Source organism: Eucyclogobius newberryi, unplaced genomic scaffold (genome assembly GCF_026437365.1).
Source record: "Eucyclogobius newberryi isolate DKJ021-1_F unplaced genomic scaffold, fEucNew1.0.hap1 SCAF_9, whole genome shotgun sequence".
NCBI classification, from domain to species: domain Eukaryota; kingdom Metazoa; phylum Chordata; class Actinopteri; order Gobiiformes; family Gobiidae; genus Eucyclogobius; species Eucyclogobius newberryi.
Window position 1 is genome coordinate 33,188,222 of NW_027316532.1, and position 25,775 is coordinate 33,213,996.

The 25,775-nt window shown below is 40.0% G+C and overlaps 2 protein-coding genes across 2 annotated transcripts in view; one reads left to right on the forward strand and one right to left on the reverse strand.

Annotated features, from left to right (window-relative positions):
* The window catches only part of plin3 (perilipin 3), a 292,037-nt gene that overhangs the window by 82,604 nt on the left and 183,658 nt on the right, over positions 1 to 25,775 (forward strand). The gene's annotated exons all lie outside the window — the stretch shown is intronic.
* Positions 21,037 to 25,775, reverse strand: part of sema6bb (sema domain, transmembrane domain (TM), and cytoplasmic domain, (semaphorin) 6Bb) — a 127,748-nt gene continuing 123,009 nt past the window's right edge. The window contains exons 17-18 of the mRNA XM_072437991.1: positions 22,414 to 23,875; positions 21,037 to 22,122 (exon numbers count right to left, since the gene is read on the reverse strand). Coding sequence (XP_072294092.1) covers positions 22,992 to 23,875 — 884 coding nt within the window. The 3' untranslated portion in view covers positions 21,037 to 22,122; positions 22,414 to 22,991. The remainder of the gene's footprint in view (positions 22,123 to 22,413; positions 23,876 to 25,775) is intronic.

Sequence of the window (25,775 nt, forward strand, 5' to 3'; positions counted from 1 at the left end):
AACAGAATTCACAAACACAGGAACGTGCTTTGGTGATTCAGTGCAACATAAAACAATTAACAATGATGAAACAACCTATATAATTAAAAAAGAAAAACAATTAAAATCTGCTATAGGATAAAATTAAAACAGTCTTATTATGTAGACAATAGAAAATATAATTATGATTAGAAAATAATGAATTAAATCTTTCATGTCTTTCTAGGTTTCAACGCTATAATTAAAAGTGCCAAATTTCACAACACATAACAAAGGTGTCAGTAAACACACCTTAATTAGCTTGACCTGGTCTACATTATGCTAGAAACGTTTGAATAATAGATAAAAAGTCTCACCTCTGTCCGAGTGACCCACTTTTGTTCATTCAATACTTGGACAAGCTCATCACGTCAGCGGGTAATGATAAAGAATAAACCTGCAAAACATCCTTTGATTGGATCCAACCATTAAAGTAAATTGAATTTGTAAAATTGTGGCAGGGAAAGTTAGACATCAGAAAACCAGGCCATAAGAGTACAATGGCTTTTGTATGTGGAGGCGCACTGTCACAAATATTTGATTGTTCCACATCTTATGATTGCAGCTTGTGATTGGTTGTGCAATTTGCAGAAGGAAGTGGTAAAGGGATTATTGGCCATCACAACGAGAGGAGAGAGAAAAACACTTACGTATCACAATGAAGTCTGTATTTACATTTATTTAGTACAATGGAGTGAAGTGAGGACCGAGCACTCAGCTACAATGAGGTTTCATATCCGGAATAAATCTTGGATATTGTGTAAGAGCCACCAATTTCGATGTAATAGACTTGACTTATTATGAACTAGGATGGAAGTAATATTTTCATTATTATTTATCTTACCTTTGCACATCAGATGTAGTAACATAACACTGGTTGTAGCACAGATCAGCAGGAGCAGCGGCAGAACAAACCTTCACCTTTCACTCCTGGTTTTCATGATGTGTTAAATGAGTTCTAAGAAATGGACGTCATGCTTTTCTCAACACATAGCTGTTAATCTATTGTCATGGAAACCACTGCGAATGATGTGGGTTAAACAGGAAATCATATCTTCATAAAAGCTGAAAAAACCTTGAACAATATATTTTTTTCAGAAATGGACAATGGACAGAATGTGAGTGCGCAGTCTGATTCATTTAGTTCCAGGCATATTTGATATATATATTTACAAAAAACAAAAAAATCTGTCATTTTGCAGCAGCTGTGAATGTATGGGACAGAGAGCAGGATCTGTGGATTGTTCTTCCAGTAAATCAGGGACTGCTGGAGCATCTGTTTGTCTCTTTGCATTACCACTTCAAATAAAGACTATAAACGAAGGAACTGCAGTGACTCCTTATCCTCCTGAGCACTATGTTTGTACAAGATAGAGCTGATAGTTTGTGTCATGTTTTAAAGCATTCATGTATCTTGTTTATGTGATAATGTGTGTCCCGTACAATAGCCTTGGTTTAGCGTTACTGAGTCACACATGAGAGTGGAAAGGTGGAGAAGTGAGAGGTAAGAAGAGCTGCGTGAGTAAAAACAACACGCCCTTTGTGTAAGAATATACTGTATTTTCTTTTACCCAGGCAGAGTGACATCCTGGCTCTTTATCACTGTTATGTAAAGAGGACAATAATAGTATAGGTGTGAAAAGGAGCGGCATGATGTAATCCTGGAGAGGTTTATAATCTATTGAATATCATGTAGCTACACGTATATTAGACAAGGAAACAAGAACAAAAAGAACAGCTATAAAGTAACTATAAGAATAGAAGGAAGAAAAAGGACATCCTATAGGGCTTTGCAATTAATCACATTTTAAATTGTGATTTTAATTCTTATTACTATTCAGTTATCAAATGTTGTAATTAAAATACAATGAATTCCCTTTTGCCCAGAATAGCACACGTTCTGCCACAATAAAATCTGGAGCAAAGGCACTTTTCTAATCTACATAGACTTTTAAAGTGTCACAACACATTACTAATAAAACACATTGCTTTATCTACATTTTGTACAGTGTATAAGATTGAAATAATTGTGCTTTCAATTATGAGCCAAATAATTGTGACGATGATTTTTTGCCAGTGCCATTGAGCAGTCTTATAACATCCTGGACCAGACATTTACACGGATAAACAACATCGACTCACTTCCGCCTCACTTGCTGCATGTCTGACTGTGGGGGGTGGACCCATCACTTCCTGTCCATCTTAAAGTCTATATGACAGATTATGACTATCAATGTCACTAAAACGCTGTAAACAGGATTATATTTATGATTGTATTAAATAATTTGCCTCTTTTCCCCCCAATTTGACTGTGTTGGTGATGTTTATAGTTCCCGGTTGGACATGAGCAGCAGATATGTAATTCAACAACAGTTACCTAGCAACCATACTGCAGGCAAGAACCAAACATCACTATACATTTGACAACAACATACCTGATAGCCCCTTTAGTTTGTTAAGTTATTGTTTAAATTGTAACCCTTTTACAAATTGTCCCTGTATTTTGATGTCGCTTTTTGATGACATCACTCAACACCTATTTCCTTAAGTTTAAACTTCTGTTTTACATTTTTTCCGGACAAACTGCCACTTGGCGGTGATGAAAATGATGATAAAGATTTACCGTGGGTTGTATCCTCATTAAGCCCATTGAAAAGGATCAGTTAAAATAAATGTTTGTGTATTATTCAGTGTTTTAGGGCAGGAAACCTCTCCAGTTATGACTGTACTGTACATTGTAAGGGAGAAATAGCAAAAGATGTCCTTAAGTTGTATAGACATCTATTGAGTTCCATAAAATATTCATAGGACATTAATAATGATCTCTACGTGTTCATTATCTGGTTACACAAGCTTCTTTTATATGTGACAGTATTGACCAGACGGAACCAGACTGAGGTTACTTCACAATGTGCAGACTCAAACAAACAAACAAACAAACAAACAAACAAACAAACAAACATCCTTCACAATTCAGTTGTATGAAGACAAAAGTGGAATACTTCTTTCTTAATTGGGCAGGATCCTGATTTCGATACTAAGGAATAGACTTGATTTCAACACTCCTATAGTAAAAATCTATTTACAGACAATAGACGGTCATTTTCAGCACTGAACAATAATACTTTCTTTATGATGAATAATGATTTTTAAGTCCAAGAATGGGAAAATCATAATCTTAAGAATTTTATTTAAACTTAATTGTAAACTCTGTCAGTTTATGTCACATTATTTTTTCAATAATGTAACATAAACAATTTTTTTTACATTTCTTTTTCACATTTTTAAAAAAAACTTCCTATAAGTTATCTGTCCTTTTCCTCTGTATCTACCTGCGTTGCAACAATGAAATTTCCCCATGTGTGGACAATAAAGGAATATCTTATCTTATCTTATTATTTGACTTTACTAAGGGATGGAGATCTATGAAACAAATTGAATGAACGTGAACAAACTCTTTAACAATGATCACAAATATTTACAAAACAGTGATTTTTTTTCTCATAATAATCATGAAATAAACACTTTATATTGTGACATCCTTATAATACACTTGTTCTCAAAGAATTCAAAAAGGCTGAAAAAAAGAGAGATTTTTGTTGTTGTTGTGTGGATACTTGCACTAATGAGTTTGTAGTTTCAATACTAGTTTTACTATCAATTAGTCTGATTTTCCATACTTTTGACAATGATAAAGACAAGGTGCTGTTCCCAGCATTTGCCCCATATTAAAGCTGCAAAGCATCAGGAGCTGTGGGTGAGATCACTGAGCGTGGACACAAACCTGTGAGCAAGGCACTGGGGCAGGAAACCAAACCTGGAGGCAAGAAGTTTATTTTTTTCTTTTCAGTTTTTAAATATAGAAAAAAGAACATAAAAACAGAAAAACAGAACCTGACCAGAGAGCGAGAAGCAGCTAAGGCTCATATTGTCCAACATAAACACCCCATTTGGGCCAAACTCTGTCAAATTTGTCAATTTTCTAATTACATTTGAATTGTAAATTTTTTCATAATTCTGATTTTGAAGAACAAAAAGAAGCTCTTCTTCAATCTCTACCGGGTTTTACGGGAATACGTGTACCACAGTGAATACATGTACCACAGTGAATACATGTACCACAGTGTACCACAGTGAATACATGTACCACAGTGAATACATGTACCACAGTGTACCACAGTGAATACATGTACCACAGTGAATACATGTACCACAGTGAATACATGTACCACAGTGTACCACAGTGAATACATGTACCACAGTGAATACACGTACCACAGTGTACCACAGTGAATACATGTACCACAGTGTACCACAGTGAATACATGTACCACAGTGAATACATGTACCACAGTGAATACATGTACCACAGTGTACCACAGTGAATACATGTACCACAGTGAATACATGTACCACAGTGAATACATGTACCACAGTGAATACATGTACCACAGTGTACCACAGTGAATACATGTACCACAGTGAATACATGTACCACAGTGAATACATGTACCACAGTGTACCACAGTGAATACATGTACCACAGTGAATACATGTACCACAGTGAATACATGTACCACAGTGTACCACAGTGAATACATGTACCACAGTGAATACATGTACCACAGTGAATACATGTACCACAGTGTACCACAGTGAATACATGTACCACAGTGTACCACAGTGAATACATGTACCACAGTGTACCACAGTGAATACATGTACCACAGTGAATACATGTACCACAGTGAATACATGTACCACAGTGTACCACAGTGAATACATGTACCACAGTGAATACATGTACCACAGTGAATACATGTACCACAGTGAATACATGTACCACAGTGAATACATGTACCACAGTGTACCACAGTGAATACATGTACCACAGTGAATACACGTACCACAGTGTACCACAGTGAATACATGTACCACAGTGAATACATGTACCACAGTGTACCACAGTGAATACATGTACCACAGTGAATACATGTACCACAGTGTACCACAGTGAATACATGTACCACAGTGAATACATGTACCACAGTGTACCACAGTGAATACATGTACCACAGTGTACCACAGTGAATACATGTACCACAGTGAATACATGTACCACAGTGAATACATGTACCACAGTGAATACATGTACCACAGTGAATACATGTACCACAGTGTACCACAGTGAATAGATGTACCACAGTGAATACATGTACCACAGTGTACCACAGTGAATACATGTACCACAGTGAATACATGTACCACAGTGTACCACAGTGAATACATGTACCACAGTGTACCACAGTGAATCCATGTACCACAGTGAATACATGTACCACAGTGTACCACAGTGAATACATGTACCACAGTGAATACATGTACCACAGTGAATACATGTACCACAGTGAATACATGTACCACAGTGAATACATGTACCACAGTGTACCACAGTGAATACATGTACCACAGTGTACCACAGTGAATACATGTACCACAGTGAATACATGTACCACAGTGAATACATGTACCACAGTGTACCACAGTGAATACATGTACCACAGTGAATACATGTACCACAGTGTACCACAGTGAATACATGTACCACAGTGTACCACAGTGAATACATGTACCACAGTGAATACATGTACCACAGTGTACCACAGTGAATACATGTACCACAGTGTACCACAGTGAATACATGTACCACAGTGAATACATGTACCACAGTGAATACATGTACCACAGTGTACCACAGTGAATACATGTACCACAGTGAATACATGTACCACAGTGTACCACAGTGTACCACAGTGAATACATGTACCACAGTGAATACATGTACCACAGTGTACCACAGTGAATACATGTACCACAGTGAATACATGTACCACAGTGAATACATGTACCACAGTGAATACATGTACCACAGTGAATACATGTACCACAGTGTACCACAGTGAATACATGTACCACAGTGTACCACAGTGAATACATGTACCACAGTGAATACATGTACCACAGTGTACCACAGTGAATACATGTACCACAGTGAATACATGTACCACAGTGTACCACAGTGAATACATGTACCACAGTGAATACATGTACCACAGTGTACCACAGTGAATACATGTACCACAGTGAATACATGTACCACAGTGTACCACAGTGAATACATGTACCACAGTGAATACATGTACCACAGTGTACCACAGTGAATACATGTACCACAGTGTACCACAGTGAATACATGTACCACAGTGTACCACAGTGAATACATGTACCACAGTGAATACATGTACCACAGTGTACCACAGTGAATACATGTACCACAGTGTACCACAGTGAATACATGTACCACAGTGAATACATGTACCACAGTGAATACATGTACCACAGTGTACCACAGTGAATACATGTACCACAGTGAATACATGTACCACGGTGTACCACAGTGAATACATGTACCACAGTGAATACATGTACCACAGTGTACCACAGTGAATACATGTACCACAGTGAATACATGTACCACAGTGAATACATGTACCACAGTGAATACATGTACCACAGTGTACCACAGTGAATACATGTACCACAGTGAATACATGTACCACAGTGTACCACAGTGAATACATGTACCACAGTGTACCACAGTGAATACATGTACCACAGTGAATACATGTACCACAGTGAATACATGTACCACAGTGAATACATGTACCACAGTGAATACATGTACCACAGTGTACCACAGTGAATACATGTACCACAGTGAATACATGTACCACAGTGAATACATGTACCACAGTGAATACATGTACCACAGTGTACCACAGTGAATACATGTACCACAGTGAATACATGTACCACAGTGAATACATGTACCACAGTGTACCACAGTGAATACATGTACCACAGTGTACCACAGTGAATACATGTACCACAGTGAATACATGTACCACAGTGAATACATGTACCACAGTGTACCACAGTGAATACATGTACCACAGTGTACCACAGTGAATACATGTACCACAGTGAATACATGTACCACAGTGTACCACAGTGAATACATGTACCACAGTGAATACATGTACCACAGTGTACCACAGTGAATACATGTACCACAGTGAATGCATGTACCACAGTGAATACATGTACCACAGTGAATACACGTACCACAGTGTACCACAGTGAATACATGTACCACAGTGAATACATGTACCACAGTGTACCACAGTGAATACATGTACCACAGTGAATACATGTACCACAGTGTACCACAGTGAATACATGTACCACAGTGAATACATGTACCACAGTGAATACATGTACCACAGTGAATACATGTACCACAGTGAATACATGTACCACAGTGTACCACAGTGAATACATGTACCACAGTGAATACTTGTACCACAGTGTACCACAGTGAATACATGTACCACAGTGAATACATGTACCACAGTGTACCACAGTGAATACATGTACCACAGTGTACCACAGTGAATCCATGTACCACAGTGAATACATGTACCACAGTGTACCACAGTGAATACATGTACCACAGTGTACCACAGTGAATACATGTACCACAGTGAATACATGTACCACAGTGAATACATGTACCACAGTGAATACATGTACCACAGTGTACCGCAGTGAATACATGTACCACAGTGAATACATGTACCACAGTGTACCACAGTGAATACATGTACCACAGTGTACCACAGTGAATCCATGTACCACAGTGAGTACATGTACCACAGTGTACCACAGTGAATACATGTACCACAGTGTACCACAGTGAATACATGTACCACAGTGAATACATGTACCACAGTGAATACATGTACCACAGTGAATACATGTACCACAGTGTACCACAGTGAATACATGTACCACAGTGAATACATGTACCACAGTGTACCACAGTGAATACATGTACCACAGTGAATACATATACCACAGTGTACCACAGTGAATACATGTACCACAGTGAATACATGTACCACAGTGTACCACAGTGAATACATGTACCACAGTGAATACATGTACCACAGTGAATACATGTACCACAGTGTACCACAGTGAATACATGTACCACAGTGTACCACAGTGAATACATGTACCACAGTGAATACATGTACCACAGTGTACCACAGTGAATACATGTACCACAGTGAATACATGTACCACAGTGAATACATGTACCACAGTGAATACATGTACCACAGTGTACCACAGTGAATACATGTACCACAGTGAATACATGTACCACAGTGTACCACAGTGTACCACAGTGAATACATGTACCACAGTGAATACATATACCACAGTGTACCACAGTGAATACATGTACCACAGTGAATACATGTACCACAGTGAATACATGTACCACAGTGAATACATGTACCACAGTGAATACATGTACCACAGTGTACCACAGTGAATACATGTACCACAGTGTACCACAGTGAATACATGTACCACAGTGAATACATGTACCACAGTGTACCACAGTGAATACATGTACCACAGTGAATACATGTACCACAGTGTACCACAGTGAATACATGTACCACAGTGAATACATGTACCACAGTGTACCACAGTGAATACATGTACCACAGTGAATACATGTACCACAGTGTACCACAGTGAATACATGTACCACAGTGAATACATGTACCACAGTGTACCACAGTGAATACATGTACCACAGTGTACCACAGTGAATACATGTACCACAGTGTACCACAGTGAATACATGTACCACAGTGAATACATGTACCACAGTGTACCACAGTGAATACATGTACCACAGTGAATACATGTACCACAGTGTACCACAGTGAATACATGTACCACAGTGTACCACAGTGAATACATGTACCACAGTGAATACATGTACCACAGTGTACCACAGTGAATACATGTACCACAGTGAATACATGTACCACAGTGTACCACAGTGAATACATGTACCACAGTGAATACATGTACCACAGTGTACCACAGTGAATACATGTACCACAGTGAATACATGTACCACAGTGAATACATGTACCACAGTGTACCACAGTGAATACATGTACCACAGTGAATACATGTACCACGGTGTACCACAGTGAATACATGTACCACAGTGAATACATGTACCACAGTGTACCACAGTGAATACATGTACCACAGTGAATACATGTACCACAGTGAATACATGTACCACAGTGAATACATGTACCACAGTGTACCACAGTGAATACACGTACCACAGTGTACCACAGTGAATACATGTACCACAGTGAATACATGTACCACAGTGAATACATGTACCACAGTGTACCACAGTGAATACATGTACCACAGTGTACCACAGTGAATACATGTACCACAGTGTACCACAGTGAATACATGTACCACAGTGTACCACAGTGAATACATGTACCACAGTGAATACATGTACCACAGTGTACCACAGTGAATACACGTACCACAGTGTACCACAGTGAATACATGTACCACAGTGAATACATGTACCACAGTGAATACATGTACCACAGTGTACCACAGTGAATACATGTACCACAGTGAATACATGTACCACGGTGTACCACAGCGAATACATGTACCACAGTGAATACATGTACCACAGTGTACCACAGTGAATACATGTACCACAGTGAATACATGTACCACAGTGAATACATGTACCACAGTGAATACATGTACCACAGTGTACCACAGTGAATACACGTACCACAGTGTACCACAGTGAATACATGTACCACAGTGAATACATGTACCACAGTGAATACATGTACCACAGTGTACCACAGTGAATACATGTACCACAGTGAATACATGTACCACAGTGTACCACAGTGAATACATGTACCACAGTGAAAACATGTACCACAGTGTACCACAGTGAATACATGTATCACAGTGAATACATGTACCACAGTGAATACATGTACCACAGTGTACCACAGTGAATACATGTACCACAGTGAATACATGTACCACAGTGAATACATGTACCACAGTGAATACCACACAGTGAATACATGTACCACAGTGAATACATGTACCACAGTGAATACATGTACCACAGTGAATACATGTACCACAGTGAATACATGTACCACAGTGAATACATGTACCACAGTGAATACCACACAGTGAATACATGTACCACAGTGAATACCACACAGTGAATACATGTACCACAGTGAATACCACACAGTGAATACATGTACCATACAGTGAATACACGTACCACACAGTGAATACATGTACACACAGAGTGAACACATGTACCACACAGCGAATACATGTACACACAGAGTGAATACATGTACCACACAGCGAATACATGTACCACAGAGTGAATACATGTACCACACAGTGAATACATGTACCACACAGCGAATACATGTACCACAGAGTGAATATATGTACCACACAGTGAATACATGTACCACAGAGTGAATACATGTACCACACAGTGAATACATGTACCACATTGAATACATGTACCACATTGAATACATGTACCACATTGAATACATGTACACACAGTGAATACATGTACCACATTGAATACATGTACCACAGTGAATACATGTACCACATTGAATACATGTACCACATTGAATACATGTACACACAGTGAATACATGTACCACAGTGAATACATGTACCACACAGTGAATACCCGTACCACACAGTGAATACATGTGCCACAGAGTGAATACACGTACCACAGCATGAATACAAGTACTGCACAGTGAATACATGTACACACAGTGAATACAAGTACTGCACAGTGAATACATGTACCACACAGTGAATACACGTACCACAGCGTGAATACAAGTACTGCACAGTGAATACATGTACACACAGTGAATACATGTACACACAGTGAATACATGTACACACAGTGAATACATGTACCACACAGTGAATACATGTGCCACACAGTGAATACAAGTACTGCACAGTGAATACATGTACACACAGTGAATACATGTACACACAGTGAATACATGTACCACACAGTGAATACATGTGCCACAGAGTGAATACAAGTACTGCACAGTGAATACATGTACACACAGTGAATACATGTGCCACAGAGTGAATACAAGTACTGCACAGTGAATACATATACCACACAGTGAATACACGTACCACAGCGTGAATACAAGTACTGCACAGTGAATACATATACCACACAGTGAATACATGTACCACACAGTGAATACATGTACACACAGTGAATACATGTACACACAGTGAATACATGTACCACACAGTGAATACATGTGCCACACAGTGAATACATGTACCACAGAGTGAATACAAGTACTGCCCAGTGAATACATGTACCACACAGTGAATACATGTACCACAGAGTGAATACAAGTACTGCCCAGTGAATACATATACCACACAGTGAATACATGTGCCACACAGTGAATACATGTACACACAGTGAATACAAGTACCACACAGTGAGTACAAATACTGCACAGTGTTCCCTAACAGACGCAGACCTTGAATACTACTTGAACGCTGTGTTTTAAAGTGAAACCTGAACGTGTTGCCCTGTGAACCAAAGTCGTCTCTCTCGCTGCCGTCCTATCCTCTCCTGATCTGAGCGCACCTGTGCCGTTCAGGTGACTGATACAGCTGCGATGACCGGGTCAGCTCCACAGTCCATCAGTCCTTCTGTCTCACTTTCCATCCCACTGTGGACGCAGGACCGACCAGAGACTAAGGATCCAGATAAGAACGTATCGCCCCAAAAGATCTAACATGTCCCGGGACCGGACTCAGCTTTCAATTAATCTAGCACGTATTGTGTTACAGCAGCAGCTAATCACTGCGACAAGGGGTGACACACTGACACAAATTTATACTTCACAATGCATACAATTACCCATGAGCCTTTGCAACAATACGATTTTGTACTTGAATGGCAATTGTTTTTTAAACAAAAAATGACGTGGAACGCAAAAATAAAATGTTTTCGTTCCAATTAACGCGTTGAAAAGTACACATTGTCCTCCTCCAAGGGATTTATGTAGTACTTTTACATCTAATCCTTGTACCTCGGCAATATAGTGCCCTCTGACCTGGTTGCCCTGGTGATGCTCGGTAAGCTCGGCTGGATAATGGCAGATGTGATCTCACACAAAGCAGGTAAACATCCTTGAGTGAACAGCAACATGGGAGAAAAAAGAGGACTATTTTCCAGAATAGTCGGGCGATTCCAGCCACAAAAGGAGAGTACACTGAATAAAGAGCTAAAATTGGGCCGCATACGTATTTCAATGGACCAATTTATGGCTCGTTCTACTGCCCCGATAAACTCTGACCTGTACTTTAAGACGTACATTCAAACATTGCATGTCCTGTATGTAACACCACAATTTATTCGAATAGAATGAGTTGTCCAATGCCGTGAAAGTCCTGAATCATTTTAAAGATGATGTTAAATTGCTTTCTTAATAATTTGATACGGGCTTAATCTAAAAAAAACAACAGCATTATCTAATTTCCTGTTTGTGTTGTCATTCTTAGCTGTGTGTGTTGAGTAAATGACACTTTTCAATCCAAAAGCTCATGTCAGAAGCCGGTTTGTCCCTGTTTTCCCGCGCGGATGTGCCTTGTACAGAGGATGATCCAAGTGCCATAAGAAATATCATGTTTGCAATTTACTGGAGCTACAATGAGGAAACATTTGTTTTGACCTGAAAAGGAACTGGGCTTCATTTATCTATGAATTGTGTTATTTGTAGCTAAAGAGCAATTGCATAAACCTGTAAAGTAATTGACTTCAAAAAGGAGTACGTTGTGTTGTGTCTTTTGAAAGCTTACAACAATTACAATTTCATATTTTATTCTTGGTCTCGTTACAAATGTTCATCAAAGTTAACACAAAAGTTATGAACAGAACTTTCTATTATGTGTTCAACATAATTTCATTTCAGATTCAAATGATAAAGTACTTAGTTTTCCCTCGTTTGACAATTGTGGGGATATTTTTTATTTGACTTTCTGGTTGGACGTCAACACAAAACACCAGTGGTGATAGTTAGTGTGGATTTTTGCCTGAAAACTGAAATGTTCACAGAGAAATGTGTACATTTTCTTTGCATTTTGGAGGGAATTTTCGGCTTTGAAGACATAAAGAGATTCCCTCCTCGAACATAAACTCCTTTAACAAACTGCTGCTCGACTGACGTAAAACTATGATACAAACATTTACCACGGATCTTGTTCCACCGAAAAATAAAATTACAATTAGAAAAACATGAAAAGCTATTAATTGAATTGTCTAGTTCCTGTCACTCACTGATTGAGTAAAAGCAGCTCTTGTTTTATAGAGAACAAAATGCTTTTACATTAGTCTGCTGGCATTTCTGTGTCAAGACTGTGTAATGCATGGGCCAAATTGCCTGAAAAAAACCTATGTTCAGACAGGAATTGCCAAGTAATTTCCATCCAGACAAGAGCTTTGTGGAGTCAGGGAAATGTCATTGCTTAACAGTGAGCGCTGTAAGAAACTGGATGGATGCATGAGGCGTTTGAGAGATTGAAGAATGAATAAAACATGTTTCTGTGTATCTGACCTTCTCCCGGCAAACAAATATCACCAATGTATGCATGATGATGTATGTGTATCTTGTAATCTGCACTGGTTTGGTCACAACAAAGATTATAAAGAGGAAAAAACATTTACAGTGTTTTCTGATTTGATTTGAATTGAATTGAAGGGAAGTGTGTGCTGAAGTTCTGCATTTGTGTGGTTTCCTTTAGCTCTCTAAAGGTGGTTGTGGTTCAGTCTTCAGTGTTGTCTCTTGCTTCATCCCTCTATCCAAGAGCACGAAGGTCAAGGTTAAGTTTAAGGTTAAATTAAGCCTCACATAAACATAAAAATATATTCAGTTAATTGTTAATCTAAAACACTTATGTTACTACAGCTGGTACAAACATAAAATCACCTGATACAAATATACAAATATACAGTGTGCCAACACATATGTTTACTTGAAGTCACAAAAAAATATATATATATATACTCAAACAAAAGTCGGCAAAGAAGAAAAGGGGCCCACAAATGATGCAGTATTTTTCACAGATTGATCTTGTGTCGATGATGGAGAGAGTGACCGCTGCACAAAGCCTTCTCCAGCTCCAAACTCTCTCACTGGGGTTCAGATCTGGAGGAGATTAGTTTCTGTTTCTCCTTGGATCTTTTCTCTGCTTGATGCCAATGACTTGAACCTTCTCAAACACACTGACATCTTTTCCATGACCATGGGATTTGTCTTTCCTCATGGTTGTTTCAGAAATTTGATGTCAAATGTGTTTCTGACACAAAAATATGGCTGGTTGGTATTTATCGATCTACTGTATCCAGTAGAAATTTTAGGTGCCCAAGGCAAAATTAAATTGAATTGCTTTATATTCACTGTTCTGCATTTATTTACAAGATAAGACTTTTTACCAGTGGCTCTGATCCACAAGTGATCTCGGTGTAAGGTTGTTTGTACAAGCGCCTGCTCCTCTCCGTACTCTGCACATTGGAAGAAAATATAAAGAGTAACGGATTTGCTGCAGAATCTCGCTGATCTGCCGTTTGTGGGGGACAAACTGTAAATGTGGGGACTTTACCCTGCTCAACATTGGACATGTCCCCATCAGTCTCACGTAGGTTTTCTTTGAAACTAGCACAGCCTCTCTTCTGGTTCCCTCCCACTCAGTACGCACTCACGGACCGTTCCATTCTAATATCAGTACACAGTCATCTGGAAGGGCATCTGACAGAGGGCCCCTCCAGCTAGGGGCCTCAAGGCTAAATTGGCCTGATGCCACCACTGACTGTATCTATCCACCCATCTAAAAATTCACGTCTGGATTATAGTTGTTTAACCATTCAACATTTCTCCTGGTGAAGTTCACACTGCAGCAGAGCATTCGCTTTTTTAAACTAACAAATGCGAGATTAAACCATTTTATCCATATGTGACAACAGAATATCCTTGTGTATGTTCTGTGGGTGTTGATGATGTTTATGTACAGCTGCACGCCCCGCTGACACGTCAATTAGCTCTACGTCTCCATCACGACCCCCGCTGACTTTAAAATTACACCTAACACCACAACCGCGACGCAGGTTGCCATCAGCCCACTTAGTATTCACAAACGTACAGCATCACCAGTGTATATAGTGCCGCTCTGCCATAATGTGGCCCAGAATAAAGAGAACAAAAGGTCAGACAGAATCCAGTCCAAGAGCAGACGCATTGTTAGGACTATACAGCGACGTGGTTTTCATTTTGAGCAGAACCATAATTTACAACTCAAAATCCTCCCCTCTGGTCTACTCAACCACCCCAAACACCGCCAAAGTAAAGGCGCAAATAAAGCTATATGTGTGAAGAATTGGAGATGAATAAACTATTTGAGGGCCTGATTTGACCACCAAAGACTAAATATACCAGGCACTTTTGTGATTTTGGTGGTTGGTTGGTTTGGGCTGGAGATGATTGCTGGTTTGGTGTCGTCTGGTGAGGTTGGGCTGGTCTGGAATTTCTCTGAATGCGCAAAAAAGAAACCACAATCGAAACCGTTAAAACAACTGTGCTTTAATTATGTGTCTGCAGTGAGTGATCAGACAAATTCAACAAATCGTGCTCCGTCAGATTTAAATATATTACAACTGATAATATCAATATGTTGAAAATGCACTTTTCTAATAATATCATGAAAACAGGATCCGTAATTAAGGCACAATACTGCAGGTGAAAAGGAAAATATACATTTGAAACGTCTAATGTAAATTACTTAAATAAATATAAGAAAATGTGGGATACATGAAAAGGGTTTCATCATTTCATATATAAATGATACATTTTAAAAGGGCAAAATTGCACATATTTGAACATGAATCAAAAATAATGGTTAGAGCCAAATTTAAATCTATGACTTAATTTTGTTGAAATATTCTATGTAAAAATATACCGAGGGGATTTTGTACATCATTAATCGAGTAACCAAGATTTGACTGAAAATGTTGAAAGTTATAAATAAATGAAACAAATAATATATCAAGAAATTATTTTTTTATGATCATAAAGTGTGTTAAACTTTAAGAGGTGATCTTTATGTCTCTATAGGAGAAAAATGCATTTAGAGAAAACAGCCTTTATAAGTTACAATGTTCCATACAACTCTATAGATGCAATGTAAGTAAAGGGAATGATTCAAATGATTTAGCAGCAGATCTGACCATTTTGTCTACGTAGATTTTGTCTGCCTTGCTTTGATAAATAGCAGATGAAACACCAAAGTAGTTGATCATAACCACAATAACAAACAGCGAGACCTGATCTTAAAGAGCTATAACTGTATATGGATCATGATTTTACATTTTGTTGAGCCTCAAAAATAAACATGTAAATAAAAGAAACAGGTCCATTGACCTCCTGTTCATAGTGAAATTTCCGTCTGAATTTTAGGAACATGAGTAGGTTAAAAACATGCATCACCATAAAGGATTACTCAAACATAAATCAATCAGAATGCTACTTTAAGTTTATGAAGACAGGGTTAAAATATGATAATAGTTGAGTTGCACATCATGTCACACAAAAAAAGTCTCTGTCCCTCCACTTTGTCTGTGTCAGTATGTGGCTCTAACTCTGTCTGGTGTGAGTTGAGTTCACACTAAACTGTCAAGAGTTATGACTAATACAGCTCTGGATTAAACTCACATTTGGCCTACAGCAGTGACCGAATGGTCACAGACACATTTCTCACTGTCAAATGATTAGGATGTAGGTCCATAGCGTTCTTAAACTTTAGATTATATATTTACATTACTTTAAATCCAACCCATTCTTGCATCCAACTTTGAACCATGCTGTTTTACACCGGGATACTTCATTTAGACTTTAAAAATGTCCCCGCTCTAGATTTCCCTCCTCCGTGTCCCAGTGTCACACACACTCCTAGATATATAATGTATTTATTTTAAAGAGTAATTCATGTAATGGTTACAGATGAGATAACATTCATTATTCAAATATGTTATTACTTGGAGCTTGGAGTTTTTCTTGGAGTACAGAGCCCTCTAGTGGTTTTGTTTTACATTGCAGGGCAAGTGGAGAAAAAACAAACTTTAATTTATTTAGCATATTTTTCTTATGTTCCTGGACTGACATGGTGATTATCTTAGTCAGAAAATAGAAAAAACACGGGTGATAAAATAGTGGAATAAAAATGTGTCATTGAAGTGGCCAAGAGTCTGATTCAGATGTTGAAGACAGGAGTAACCAGGATACTGCTCCAGTCATGACAGTTGAAGACGTGTAAATAAAAGTGGTGCAGTTGTTGGCTGTTGCTATGGCTCTGCTGCTGTTTTCCCGACACACCTGTGATAAACTGCAGCATTGCGGAGCTTCTGCTTCATAAAACTTGACTGGGACACCAGATTGGTCCGTGTGAAATGATCTGATATTCTCCCCAGAGACAGAGATGAGGCGCGGGACACGGCTCTGTCAGTTTACCTGGGGATTATGATGTTAAAATCACACATTTAAACTTTAATATTTGTGTTTATGTATATGGAGTGGCTGTGCTGACAGTATTAAATGCATGTCATTAAGTCTTTATGCTTTAGGACAGAAGCTGCTGCAGTGTCACTCTGTTGTACTCACACTTCCATGGCTTTAGCGCCCTCCAATGGTAAGAGTTGGTATGTCAGTCTTCAGCAATTGTCCAAAATCACTGGATATTTCATTCTATTTTCATACAGATGAAGGGCCCTCAACTACGTAAAGCCCATACATTTAGTTATTTGAAATGTTATTTCTAAGGTTTCTTGTTAAAATTAATCTCAGTATTCTACAATATTAGATTCTATGAAAAATACCACACAAACAATTCTTTGTTTCAGATCAAACTACTTACTAATCTACTCCTACCAAGGTGGAATCAATAATACATTTTGAATTGTACTACCTAAAGGTTCACCATGTAACCTTTCCAGTCACCATGGAGATGTTATTGTTTTGCCTGGTTCGTTTTAAGTGAGTGCCGCTCCACAGATCTGACCTGTAACTTTACCAGGTGGCATTTCCTGCTCCATGAAGATGGAAAACTTTGCCAGAAAACATGCCAGACAAAGCAGGGGTATTATTATTGACCATAACGGCTTGATATAAACTCTGAAAATTTCAAATGCAAACAAAGACGTCTCTGTTTTAAAAAAATACCGTCTTCTACAAATATCATCAACAAAAAGTGGATTTTCTGAAGGAGGGATGGAATCATGTTGGCAGTAAAATACATTTGGCTTTTGAAATCATTGCTAAACAATGAATAAACACAAGCCTCCAATGACTTTTTAAAACAGCACTTTTCCTTTTCTGCAAATTAATTTCATAAATAATTCAACAGCGATCAGAGGTGAATGTCAAGTGGTTTATTACAATAAGAAAGTTGACACAGTATGTCTCCATGAGGAGTGACAGGCAGCGCTCAGGGCGGTGAGGGGGCGTGGTCACAGCCCCTGGACTGTAGTGTGTGTGTGTGTGTGTGTGTGGTTTCTGTGCGGCTGGAGCAGGGGCATGCACGTGTGGCTTGTGTGTATGGAGACACATTGATTGGCACACACTTGCATGTAATGTACAAAATCACACAGGACTGTACAATTGGCTGTGTCTTCATGCAGCTACTGCACTTCAAAATTACAGGTAAGCATCAGGGGTATGTACAGGTGGTAGGGCATCTGGTCATATAGCCACAGCACGGCAATAGGTGTCCTTCACAGTAGTAGAAGGAGACGCTACTCTCCCTCAAAACAGGAAGCAGCATCTCAGTCCATAAGGTGATAGTCTTTAGTCTTCATTGTCAGTCCGACACACCAGAAATCAACAACAACAATAGACTTCAAATCAAATATATACCACCGAAGCAAACCATAGAAACATGACAGAATGTTCTCTAAATACATCTTTACAACAAAAAAGTAAGGTCTTGTTTATGTCTTACTTTGTGCTTTTAGTTGGCCAGGGAATCGTCCTCCTTTTGAAAGAGGGAGAGCTGGATTGGCCAAATGGCAGTTACCGGCTGGGATCATTTACCACACAAACAAACGTGTGTGTGTGTGTGTGTGTGTGTGTGGTGTAATGATACTGGAGCACTACTGTATGCTATGTAAAAAGAGTCCAAACTAAAACGTTTCTCAGCACAATGCTAAAGCAAGAAAAGTAATTTACTGCATGAGGGCCACTGAAAATGTCTGGAAAAATTGCCACCCTTGAAGGCTTTGATATGAAATAAAGAAGGCTGCTTCTGGGAACAGCTTTGATTTCCAACTTATCATTGAATAAACCAAATTAGATTGAACATTGAGCCATAAGGTGCGGTTAAACTAAATGTGAATATGGTGTTAAACGGTTTGATTGTCTTAGTGCTCCATGTGGCATAGACATGGCAATTCACTGGGAAATCAACTGCAAATGCAATGAATTCATTGTTTAGATTTATTTTTATCTGTCTGGATGTGACCAGTTAGTGGGCAAGACACTTCACCAAGATTGACCCTGATGAGTTTGGTACCTTGGGGCAGCATAAAGCTATGCAATATAATAGCACATGAATTCTTATTAAAGTTTGGCTCTATGATGTTTAGGTTCATACACAGTAGGGCTGGGCAATTCTTTTTAAGTTTGAGTCAGACTATATTAAGTCAAAAATATGTCTCTAACATAAAAGTTTAGGTTTAATTACCAGACAACTGTGAAATGTCTGTGAAATCAATCACAAAACTGCAAAAAAATACCCTTTAAATGTTATGTTGTATCATTTTGCATATCTTTAAAAAAAAAATCATGCTATTATCTAAAATTCGATACATTTCCCGCCTCTAACAGTGTATTTATATCAGTCATCGCTGGCCTAATTTAAGCTTGAGCTGATCCTTCATTCAAACATTAGACGTTGGTTCACGGGCTGCTTTGCCTGTGCCGTGGTTAGCTGTGAGCTAGGCTAAATAGCTGGTGCCATGTACACTGATGTGTCCATAGTGATCTTCATTAGAGAGTGCTCAAAGTCGTTTTTATCTAATCAAGCATGTTTAGTACAACACCAGAGGAGACATGGGGTGAGGGCTGAGGCTGGTGCACTGATGGAGATAAAACGAGGACGAGATGAGCGGCCTGGTGGTGGAGGGCTCCATGGGCACAATACTAATGACCCACACTGGGGTAATGTGGGCAATAATCCACTGGTAACTGGATCAAAATATAGGCTAAAAGTGTATTAAAAGCACCAGGGAAACTTACTTGACTAGGAATGACACGATTTGAATGTAAAGATCATTGTGAGAAAAAAACATTATCGATTATCGATTATAAACATCATGACCAAAAGGACAATAAAGTCCTCAACTATCTTTCCTTCTTGATTTCTTAATACATTACTGCTCCTCAATGTGTGACCTGCTCTATCTGAATGATCATTTTGACATAAACAGCAAGATAAAAAAGCACTTTACATTTAGGTTTACTGTCGTGAGGAAAGGGTGAGCAGATGGGACTTAATTTAGCTTCTAAAAAGAAGACTTAATTTAGTTTAGAAAAATAAACAATGTCACAATTATAATTTTTTAGTCTTTACGATTATATTGTGACCTAAATAATCACGATTGTCGCTTGACTTAATAATCTTGACATCCCTATTCACAAAAAACCTTTTATAGAAAGATTATAGTAAATGTTTTTCTAAGTAAAGAAAGTCTTGTGGATTGAAGGTGGATTTAAAGATGGCACAACATGTGGAAAACAAAACGAGTCAAAGAGCAGAGTATAAATGGGAATGAGAAACAGCAGATTACTTTCAATTTACGCAGTGTGGATTTTGGACTAAGGTACCAGTTAGTAAAGGGAGAAGTTGGGAGTAAAAGGTTGTTAGACACATTCTTCTATTTGCTTTTAGCATGAATAGCCTGGATTTTGTCAATCACAAAAAACAACTGAGACAACTGTCGTGTTCCGGTACACTTTCTGTGACCAACACAATGACATTTTGTGCGTCGCCTCACTGTACATATGCTGCAAGGTTTAGTGTCTTGAATAAAGATAACCGCTTCTTAACAACCCAAGAGGTTTAACTGAAGAGGTATTGAACAAAGGGGAGTAAGGTGAGAACGGAGGTACAGTGGATCAAAGATGTTAGTAAATCCGATGAGACACACAGCAAAAGCCCCACGCAGCGCTGTGACCCAGATCAACAAAAACAATCTCTGGATCTACATTTGAATACAGGTTTGAACGGGTAACTCCACACCTAACTTCTGCCCATCTGCTTTCATTGACAAAAAGTCACAAGGGGCTGGGCATTGAGGCAGTTTGGAATCGGCCCTTTGCCCCACCTCAGCGCCGACACAGGAGATGACTGGACGTATCTCACATGATGGATAGACTTGCTGTCCCTCTCATTTATATTCTATGGGGCAGCGGCGTTGGACTCAGCCCCTGACTCTTAACTGCTATTTGTTGCTGCAGTCTCCTCTTTGCTTTTGGGGCACAAAGGCGCTCAGTGTGGTGGCAGAGGAGAGTGAATAGGGCTCCCAGGGGCCTCACAGTCCGGTCTGGCCTCTGCTCACATTCCCTCACTCTGATGGGATGTGGTAATCAAAGAGACCACAGCATCTCCGCCTTGCCACAGTAATGGGCCAATAATACATACTGCTCATTTTAACACCCAAAGCATGAAAAACAGGTAAAGTAAGTAATATAGTATGTCCTCTTCCCTTTTATGACTTGCTCATTATTGCTTTCTTTCACTCCATGGCTATGTGCACTTTAAATATAAAGATTATAAACTTTACAAGAAGGATCTTCCTTCACTAGCCACTGGTTGTCCCATCACTGATTGTTAAAACATATTTTAAGAGACGAATCTAAACGTCTCTAAATGATTGTACATAGAAAAGGGAAAATAACCTTAACATCAGTTTCAACACAGAAAAGTCACACCATTCACAGTTAAACAGGACATGGAGTGTGTCTCATTCACGCACACGCACACATAAGCACGCACACGCACACGCACACACACGCACACACATGCACACGCACACACAAGCACGCACACGCACACACACGCACACACACGCACAAGCACGCACACACAAGCACGCACACACAAGCACGCACACGCACACAAGCACGCACACACAAGCACGCACACGCACACACAAGCACGCACACACACACACGCACAAGCACGCACACACACACAAGCACGCACACACAAGCACGCACACACAAGCACACGCACGCACACGCACACACACACACACACACACACACACAGCTGAGTTCAGTCAGAGTCACTGCCACTTGGCACAGTTTCAGGCATTTTTAGACCCAAAACAAAGCTCACCATTGTCCAATGGATGCCACTGGCACAAAAATAAAAAAAGCAGAAATTAGATTTCACACTCAAAAAACGACCATGGTGAGAAAAACGATGGAGCGAGACTGTTCACATTTGATTCTGTGAGAATTGCCAGTTTTCTCAATACTGTCCCATGAGAAGACTCTCCTTGGTTTGCACCTTCCCTGTACAGGCCTGTCCTGTTGCTCTGTGCGCCGTGCCACTGGCTGAGACGCAGGAAGTACCTCGTACCTCACACACAGGCGTACATGAGAGTACCTCAGACAGGCGTACATACATCAGAGTACCTCAGACAGGCGTACGAGAGGAGTCTCTCTCCTGGACGGCAAAATGACGCCTGGACATTGAATGGTGGTGAGAGAGGACAGACAGGGTAAGGTTGGGACAGGAGTCTGGGAGCGTACTGGAATCCAAATTTGTGTTGGACAATGGTTTGTTCGAGAGCTTATACACAGCAGCTTGTGTTGAATTTCACCTCACTGACCACTAGGTGTACGCTCTCCCATGTTCTTGACCAGGAGGTGGCTGAAGTCTGCCAGCTCCCCCAGACCCCTCGGCGCCTGCATGTCGGGCCGGATCAGCCCGTGCCGGTGCGGGTGGTAGGGCGCTGCGTTGTTGGCGTTGTAGTTAAGCGTCTCGTGGGTCCAGCGCGGGTCTCCGTAGTCCATGTGAGGCGTGGGCGCGGACACCACCCTGCGCCTGTCGGGGGAGTCCTGCGGTGTGGCGGGGTAGATGTAGTCCCCGGCTGAGTTCCGCAGGGGGCCTGTGGGGCGTCCCCCTCCATGGTCTCCTCTCTGTGCTGCCAGGATCAAGTAACGCTGACGTTCTGTGTGGGGGGGCAGCACCACCTCCCCGGGGTCATCTATCCTCACCATCCCGCCTCCTCCACCATGTAAGAACTTTGAGCTCAGGTAGATGACAGAGTTGTTGGGACAGGCAGTGAGGAAGGTCTGGCTTTGGTCCCAGTCGGTGTCAGGGAGGCGCATGCTCCTCTTCTGCTGGAGAGGGGTCTGCTCTGGAGTGGGCAACAGACCCGGGTCCATGTCTTTGGGCCAGCCGTTGTGCATGACAAAGAGACTGTCTGGTTGAGAGCGCCTCCTCTCTCCTCCACTGGTCCGGGTCACGCTCATCACAGAGCCGCTCCTGCCCTGAGCCAACATGCTCTGCTCTTTGTCACTCTTCCTGCGAGTGCCATTGGCCCCGCACTTGGAGTGACGATGTCTGTGGCTCATGATCCAGCACACGGCCAGTCCTGAGATAACAGCTCCTGTGGAGAAGGCCGACACGGCAGACACCACCAGCAGGTTCACTGACACCAGGCCATCTGGCTCATCGATGAAGCTCTCCTGAAGAAGAGCACCTGCAAAGACACAAAAATATGAATATCAACCATCAATCTCCACATCATTTTACTTAAGTATATTCTGTATTGTGGAAGATGACAATCGGCCCCACTATATTCACCTTTGTAGGTGGGAGAGTTGGGTGTGCTCCAGCAGAGCTTAATTGCCTTCATTACATAAAATAGATTGTGATTTTAATTGCAGTAATAATGGCAGTCATCTTGATCGAGAGTGGCTTTCAACTCTTAACAAGTTTCACAACATTAGCTTTATGGAGAAAGATGCATTGTCTGATTTTATGGCAAGTTATAATAATATAGCTCTTGATATTCGCCTCAGTGTATGCACAAGTATTTCATTAGCAACGGAGAGCAAAATGAGACTTAGTTTGAATGAAGATGAAATATTTATACAATAAAACACCAATGAAACAAGCTCTGCCTCAGTATCTAGGTGTTACAGGAAATGAACAGAAGAGGTCATTTTAAGAGACAAGACTGTGCATGATTTCTGAAAAATGAAAACATTTCACGAAAACATGAGACAAACATCCCTGGAGACAAATGGCTATGAATTATTGAACATCTTCTCTAAAAGTCCATGGATCTGGCTAACACGGATCTATTAGTACAACGCCAGAAGTTTTTCCCATAGCTGTGTGAGCTGTGGGACTAACACCAACAAACACAATCAACCAATGCCAAGAGAAACAGACTGAAGAAAAAAGAAGGCCATTAGCGAGACAAAGAATAATAACAAAAAGAAAAGTGTAAGAAAATGCCTAAAGCAAAGTCAAACATTTGGGATTTTGGACAAACAGTAATAGTGGTTAAAAAATTACAGTGGAAATAGCGGCAGAGGACTGTCGGAGAAAGGACGGCCAAATAAATCCTCCGTCGCACAAAATAAATGGATGTCGTTAATGGACCTCGGGACGTTGGGAGTCACTTAGTCACTGCACACATAAGGAGAAGAACAAGAACCAACATGCAGCACACAGCGGATCCCATAAGCAAACATACATTTATTGTCTGACAAATTAATTTTTAATGGGGACAAATGACACTGGTTGTTGAGAGAATGCCCCAGTGTGAGATATCCTGGCGGTTAATTAACGAGCCCTGTGGTGTAATGCAATAACGTTTGGTCCAGGAGCTGATGCAGAGCGGAGGCATTGCATCTGAGGCACGCTGAGACATTCTGGACTGCTGTGCATGTTACATAACACCAACCACTTTGTGAAGGTGAAGTCAATTAAAACTCTGAGCTCAGAGTTTCATCTAAATCGGCTATTTAAAGGTGACATGATGCAACATCATCATCAGCACTTGCACTTAGTGCAGATGTGGACACATCTTTCTCCATAAACAATGTTAGGTAATCATACAGAGTCACAATCGACTGAAAGACAGAGTATAAGCATCTTATAAAGTTGTTCAAACCATTCCTTCACATATATAATGTGGTGAACAATAGTAGTGTATCAGGAATAAACATTAACAAACGGCTCATCTACTGCTCGTTTCTATCCAGATCCATTAATCAACAGAGAAATGTTTTGAATTTACAAGTTTATTTTACCAATGCACCACTGCAACAATAATGAATCTAGCTTGTGGAATATACTTTTGGCTGCAGCAAAAAAGCAATAACAGGAAATGGAAAACAGGAAGGAGGCTGACTGTGAAGGACTGGACTGATTTATGAAATGGGAAGACCAACTTTTGCAGTGAACCTGAAAATTGACAAATTTGCAGGACATTGGGACAAATGGGACAGATTCCGTCTGCCACACTTTTCTTTTTTTGCTTTCTCGCTCTCTTTAACTTGTCCTGTTTCCCCCATGTTCTGTGATATGTCGTACTAAAACAATTTTAATAAAAGCTAGACGAGGCACATCCAAACTATGTCGAATTA